The sequence below is a fragment of the Papilio polytes genome, unplaced genomic scaffold (assembly GCF_000836215.1).
Source record: "Papilio polytes unplaced genomic scaffold, Ppol_1.0 DF823991.1, whole genome shotgun sequence".
Taxonomy (NCBI): domain Eukaryota; kingdom Metazoa; phylum Arthropoda; class Insecta; order Lepidoptera; family Papilionidae; genus Papilio; species Papilio polytes.
The window spans coordinates 2,000,576-2,007,698 of NW_013525213.1; the positions used below are offsets into that span (position 1 = coordinate 2,000,576).

Below are 7,123 nucleotides of genomic sequence, written 5' to 3' on the forward strand. Positions count from 1 at the left end.
ATGTTTTATTTTGTTATTTTTTTAAGAAAATCATGTGAAATGTATTATATATAAAAATAAGAGAATAAAGATATGAAGAAATAATAATAATTTAAAATAAGGTACACTTAGTGCTAACACTTGATTAATGTAAAGTAAATAGTTTAAACTACTCATATTTGGCTAAAGATATTGAAACTTACATTAATTCGTAATTAAGATTTACCTGGGCGACAGGATTAAAATGTGTTCCTGGGGCACAGTTTCTCTCTATTTTCTCTCCGTGCACACAGTAATAGAATTTGGTGCAGTCGTCGTGGGGTAACAGCTGGTGTATGTCGAAGTCCGCGGGACAGCTGTTTGGTAACAGATTACCTCCACCTCCGCTAGGAATGCAGCCAGCGTCTTCGGGCCAGTCGCATACCTGTAATTTTAAAAAGATTACGGTTTACTACTTGATGAGATCGTCTACATGTCTAAGAGTTTTAAATTTCGAAATACCGATTCCTTATGTTTATGATGTAGGCTAGATTCATGACAATATTAGAAATCTATTGGCTAAGCTATTATTGTAACTTCATGTTTAGAGCGCGCGCACTTTTGACTAAACTCTCGCACAACTGTTTAGTGTCGCTTTGATACCTATATGCTTATATGGTGCGCTCACTACTCGATTCTTGGTCGTGCGACTGAACAGTTGAATTCTCTGCAAAACAACAGTTGTGCGGTAGTTTAGTCAAAGGTGTGCGCTCTTAATATAATCATAATTACCTGTAAGATGGGGTTAAAATGTGTATCAGGTGGACATTCACGCTCTACTTTCTCGCCATATACGCAATAGTAGAATTTGCTACAATTATTCTCATGTGGAAGAAGTTGATGAATGTCGAAATCGGCCGGACAACCGTTCGGTAGGATGTCACCTCCTCCGCCTCCGCCGCCTCCTCCACCTCCGTTATTAACGCATTCTGAATCCCAAGGGAAAACGCAAACCTGAAAATACAGAACAAATGTTTTAAATTAATCAAATAAACAAAATTAATCAAATAAGTACGGGCACACCTTTGACAACTGTCAACTATCGCACAACTGTTGTGCGATTGTCGATTGTTTCGCAAAAAATTCAATTGTTTAGTCGCACAACTAAAAAGAGAGTAGTGTGCACCAACATTTAAGCTCTCAGGAATCAAAGCGAGACTAAACAGTTATGTAATAGTTTAAGTAAAGGTGTGCGCGCTCTAAGGAAAACAAATTGGTTGCACCTAAATTATTTTAGGGTAATATAAAACCTAAGTCACCTCCTCCTTCTAGGATTTATATAATTAATTACCAACACAATAATACTTAAGTCAAAAAAGTGTTACCAAAACTTATGTATCCACATAAAATCGATCCATTCGGTTGTAAAGAGTCATATCTTAAAAATATTAAAATTTTATTAAATCATCGATTACGTTCGTTAGATAAAAATAGTAAAAAAAATCAAATTTTTCCTTCTAACAGATTAATAGATAAAGTTCCACAAGTGTGAAAACTTTAATCCAGTTATCTTTCTTGGATTAGTATTAGAATGATAAAATTGTTTAGATACGTTAATCACCTTGTAGGGTTGAATTTCCTGATTGAAAAACTCAAACAATAAAATATCTTTACAATGACAAATGTCAGCCTTGGTTAGGGTTAGGCACGGTTACATGTTTAAATACACGCGTCGCGGACGTAAACTATAGCGAGCCGGTGGCCCCAGCCTACTGCGTTGGAGGAACCGAGGGGTTTAGTGTGTAGGCCCCTTTATGGGGAGATTCCCGCATAACTACCGCGGTCCCCCGGGCGAGGATTATGCATAAAGCATTCCCCTTGGACAAAAAAATGTTTAAAAACATGTTACTTATGTAAGTTTTATCATGAAATCTGACGAGGGTAGGTCATTACTGATATGGTTCTACCTAAAAGGACAACTATATGGTTCTACCTAAAAGGACAACTAGTAAATGTAACATTAAACGAACACTAACACCATGAGATTCTACTGAAATCATACTAACTAGTGTTTGTTAGATTTTGTAGCCTAAACAGCTGAACGTATTTCGATGAAATTTGGTACAAATGTAGAGGATAGTCTGAAAGAACGCATAGGCTACCCACTTCTATTTTTTGCTAGTTATGGAGTTTCGCAGACTACTCGATTTTTAGTTGTGCAATAAATAATTGGCTGCGAAACAATCGACAACCGTACAACAGTTGTGTGCGATTGTCGAAAAGTGCACCCCTTCTAAGATGCAGTTAACAAAACTATTCCTGGCAATTTTTATATTTCGTCATCTTTTTAAAAATTGTATAACATTGACAAAGAATACCAACGCTACTGTTTCTCCGACTTATCAGTCTGAATTTAATCAGTTGGCTGTTAATTCTGGATTATTATTAATCCAGATTTAGTTAAGCTTATCTGATAATGTAAATATGAAAATACTTCCCAGATAATGTTTATCATGCAGCACCGGATGGGCAGTAACATAGAAATTTAACCTCAAAAAATGTAAAAAAGACACCCTAGAGATGTAAACAAACGTACAAGTAATAGATATACGATAACAATACTGCCATCCTACTTATTCTCTTCGAGAAAGACAAGGTCAAAATTTATCATCAGATTAAGAAGTTAGAAATGCTTTTAAACGGATAAAAAAAGGTTCAAACTATGATCGCAGTGTACATTCGCTTTCACTAAGCCCTGGGAGCTTATTAATGTCTTAGCAATCGACCAATAAATTGTAAATCATAATTCAAATGAGATTTTTATTTATCGAGATTCGTGCTCAGGCTGACATAGATGTTAGAGGAAGAGATACGTTGTGAGGATGTAAGACTTACTTGTTCTTTAAAACTGAAGTAGGTGCCAGCAGCGCACTGTCTCTGTACTTTTTGTCCGTGCACGCAGTAGTAAAATTTGTTGCACTCAGTCTCGTGCGGCAGCAATTTGTGAATGTCAAAATCGGCAGGACATCCGTTTTCTAATAGATCAGGCGTTGATGGTGTAGTTGAGGTAGTTGTAGTTGTTGGAGCTTGAGTCGTTGTTGTAGTTGTTGGCGCCGGCGTCGTTGTTGTTGTTGTTGTTGGTGCTGGCGTCGTTGTTGTTGTTGTAGTTGTTGGCGCCGGCGTCGTTGTTGTTGTGGTTGTTGGTGCTGGAGTCGTTGTTGTTGTTGTAGTTGTTGGCGCCGGCGTCGTTGTTGTTGTGGTTGTTGGTGCTGGCGTCGTCGTCGTTGTTGTTGTAGTTGTTGGGGCTGGGGTTGTTGTTGTTGTGGTTGTTGTTGTTGTGGTTGTTGGGGCTGGGGTCGTTGTGGTTGTTGTCGGTGCTTGAGTCGTTGTAGTTGTAGTTGGAGCTTGTGTCGTCGTCGTCGTTGTGGTTGGAGCTTCTGTTGTTGTTGTTGTTGTAGGCGCCTGAGTTGTTGTAGTTGTAGTTGGAGCTGGTGTCGTCGTCGTTGTTGTGGTTGGAGCTTCTGTTGTTGTTGTTGTTGTAGGTGCCTGAGTTGTTGTAGTTGTAGTTGGAGCTGGTGTCGTCGTCGTTGTTGTAGTTGGAGTTTGAGTCGTTGTCGTTGTCGTGGTTGAAGCTTCTGTTGTTGTAGTTGTAGTTGGAGCTGGTGTCGTCGTCGTTGTTGTGGTTGGAGCTTCCGTTGTTGTTGTAGGCGCCTGAGTTGTTGTAGTAGTTGTTGTTGGCACTTGCGTTGTTGTTGTCGTAATGGGTACTGTGGCAGTACTCTCAGTGCTTGCGGTAGAACTTCCAGGTAGTGTACAGTTTGCAAATATAGGGTGAATACAAACCTAAAATGAAATTAACATATTTTAACTCCTAGGTCGTTAATAGAAATCGTTTATAATTTAAGTGCTGAAAAACCGTTTATAAATTCACCTGTTGTTCGAAAGAGAAATGTGTGCCGGGCGAGCAATCTCGTGGTGTTGTCCATTTTACACCGTATTCGCAGTAGTAGAATTTTGTACAATCGTATTCATGGGGCAGTAGAAAATGCTCTTCTGCGCTAGGGCAGTCTTCTGAGGTGATGGTAGACCTCTCATCCGCATTATACCATTCTCCCTGTGGTCTGCTCTGCGCTAACGCCAGGGCAGCCAGGAAAATTAGTTTTCCTAAAAATAAATATGTATATCATAGTTAAAAAATGCACTTTTGATATCGAAAAATTATCCATGGTTTAAACATTATTAGTACGGTATTAGAAAATTGGGATTATCATAGTTTTAAGAGTTAAACAAAAGAATGTTTATAAAAAAGACTTAACTGTATGGCACAAAACAAAAAATAAAAAACCAAGAACACATTTAGGGTATATAAAATAATACTAGAAAAATAAGTTCAAACCAAGAGATAGATTGTCTAAGAATATTTTCTTAAGTACTCCAGATTGTGAACGATGTAACGTAAGGTTTTAGGTATGGAGTAAATACCTCACATACCTTTCATAGCGCCCCCGTCACGCTTAATTTCCACAATATAAACCCACCACTATATAATAAGTGACGATTTGTTACTGGTAAAACTCAACCCTGATTTTGAATATATATCCGAATTATCCTTTACTGATACATATTCGATAAGCTTGGATAATTACGTGTAGATAAATCGATAACACAACAGAAGCCGTATAGACAATATTTTGTTGTTAATTCAATGGATGATATCGATATGAAAAGATACTGATTGTAATCGCTTTCTCTTTTTCACAGCACATTTTGATTCTATTTTGATAGAGATTTCCACAACCAGGTTCCATCTCCAACATACCAATATGCTCTTCGGTTTTTAAGTTCAATACAAATATCTAATTGTCAAAAAACAGAAAGATTTTGCTATTCATGATTCACATTTAAGAATTTTTACATTAGCTAGTTGTTTTTCTACATGATAAGACGATAATTTTTTTAAATCGATTACGTCATTTCCTTGAATATCAGATTAATTTCAGGTTAACATGAAAGGATTAACAAAGATTAATGAAATTGGAAGGAAATTAAGAAGAAATTACTCTTCTGTACGAGGAAAACGTTACATGTTGATATTTGAAATTAAGAGCACACCCATTGACTAAACTTCGCACAACTGTTATCCGATTGTCGATTGTTATGACCATTCAACTGTTTTGTCGCACAACTATAAATGGAGAAGTGTATGCACCTTCATATAAGCTCATAGGAATCAAATCGCGACTAAATAGTTATGTGACAGTTTAGTCAAAGATGTGTTCCCGCTCTAATAACTCGTAGATATAATAAATCACAATTAAGGTCAAAATTTTGTATTTCAGAAGATATCGATGTAAATTTGTAGCAGCTAAAATTCATATTATATTTCGTCAATTCATTTGTTTTTCAGATACTGTCTAATCAAATCGGGGTCCACTTTATTCCATGGCAGGAATATTTTAAGACCGTCCGGCTGAACTGAGGAGAGTATGTTCTTCCTAACACAAGATACATTGCAGACGAAGTCACATGTATATGTTTGAGGATTAAAATGAAGCCCATCTGAACATGTTCCTAAAATAGGCTTAGTTCCATCGCAGACCCAGAACTTAGAGCATTCACTCTCATGAGCCCATGGGAGAACGTTACAACCGGTTTCGCATTTATTGCCGCTCGGTTTAGGTGGTTTGTCACCTCCTCCTCCATTGTTAGCACAACCAGCTTTATCCGGCCAATCACAGACCTGCAATTGAACGGATTTATTTTATTTACCATCGTTAAAACAACAACAACAACAGCCATAAGTCTAAAAAAAGTAGTCTAGTGTGTGTAGAATTACAACATTTAATTAACTCCTCAAATATTTTGTTGTGTCTACATTTTTGATATTGTAAACAAAGAAGTCAATGCCATTTATCATACAAAACAATTGATAACGTTTTAAGTGTCACGGTCTAAGACTTAAACGGAATTTCAATACGTAAAAGCATATAAGATGAAGCGTGCTCTTAAACCTTAGAGGGCACACTTTTGACTGAACTATCGCACCACTGTTGTACGATTGTCGATTGCTACGCAGCCAAATCAATTGTGAAACATAATTAAATATCTATTAGTTCGTACCTCTATTTAAGCTCATATGAATCAAAGCGAGAATAAACAATTGTGCTATAGTCTAGTCAATGGTGTGCGCCCGCACTTAACCTCCAAGATACTTTAAAATTTTGACGACAACGGCCCTTATGTCGAAGTGTTTGAGATTGGATTCAGTAATCGGACGTAAGCTTTGAAAATTTCTAGTACCTGTAACTTGGGGTTGAAATGAGTTCCTGGAGCGCAGGTCCTCAAAACTTTTTCGCCGCGTACACAATGATAGAATTTAGTGCAATCGTTCTCGTGAGGGAGGAGGTGATGAACATGTATATCTGCAGGGCAACCATTAGGTAACCATGCCCCTCCTCCACCGCCGTTGCCACCTCCGTTATTGTCACCTTCTGATCCACCGTCACCACCACCTCCGTTATTGTTACCTCCTGATCCACCATCCCCTCCACCACCATTACCATTTGCAGTACATCCAGCATTTTGCGGCCAATCGCAGACCTGAAGGCAAATACCAGAATAAAACGTTAAAGTGTTTAGAATATTCACTTATTAGAATTTGTGTGGCCAAGCCACAATCAAATACTTCTTACCAATTTGTTTAAAAATTGAATTGCCTGTTTGTGATTACGATTAAGTAGTCGGGAGTTTTAATTTAATCACCATTTGACTATTTTAACTTGATTGAAAGCTTTCGTGTTTCGAATAATACGGTAGAATTTGAAATTATCTGATTTTAACTAAAATTATCGAGTTACGTATTGGCAGGTTGAAAAACAGCTTCGCATGTCTTAGATAACTATACATACGAGTATATACATACGTTCACGCTAAACCGGCAGCCCGTTGTTGTTGATTTATGTTTTTACTTAGCTCATGAGGAACTGTATTCCTATTTTTAGTGATAACAATAAGGATAATATTCTTTTAGAAATTTATATGTAACCTTTTACCTGTAACTTGGGGTTGAAATGTGTTCCTGGAGCGCAGGTCCTCAAAACTTTTTCGCCGCGTACACAATGATAGAACTTAGTGCAATCGTTCTCGTGAGGAAGGAGGTGATGAA

At 37.5% G+C, this 7,123-nt stretch overlaps 1 protein-coding gene across 1 annotated transcript; it reads right to left on the reverse strand.

The window, feature by feature from the left end:
• Positions 1-163: 163 nt before the first annotated feature.
• On the reverse strand, positions 164-4,545 carry LOC106101406 (flocculation protein FLO11-like). The gene is made up of 5 exons (XM_013280637.1): positions 4,450-4,545; positions 3,890-4,122; positions 2,854-3,801; positions 751-972; positions 164-403 (listed from the first exon to the last, which is right to left on the reverse strand). Exons 1-5 carry the CDS (start codon positions 4,454-4,456, stop codon positions 179-181), a joined length of 1,635 nt encoding a protein of 544 aa, XP_013136091.1. The 5' UTR covers positions 4,457-4,545; the 3' UTR covers positions 164-178.
• Between the last annotated feature and the right edge of the window lie 2,578 nt (positions 4,546-7,123).

Bases quoted from the DNA above. Each gene is read 5' to 3' on its own strand.
- LOC106101406 (XM_013280637.1), bottom strand. The intron at 3,802-3,889 runs GTGAATTTATAA...ATTTCATTTTAG, and splicing joins ATTTCTCTTTCGAACAACAG to GTTTGTATTCACCCTATATT. The intron at 973-2,853 runs GTAAGTCTTACA...CTGTATTTTCAG, and splicing joins ACTTCAGTTTTAAAGAACAA to GTTTGCGTTTTCCCTTGGGA.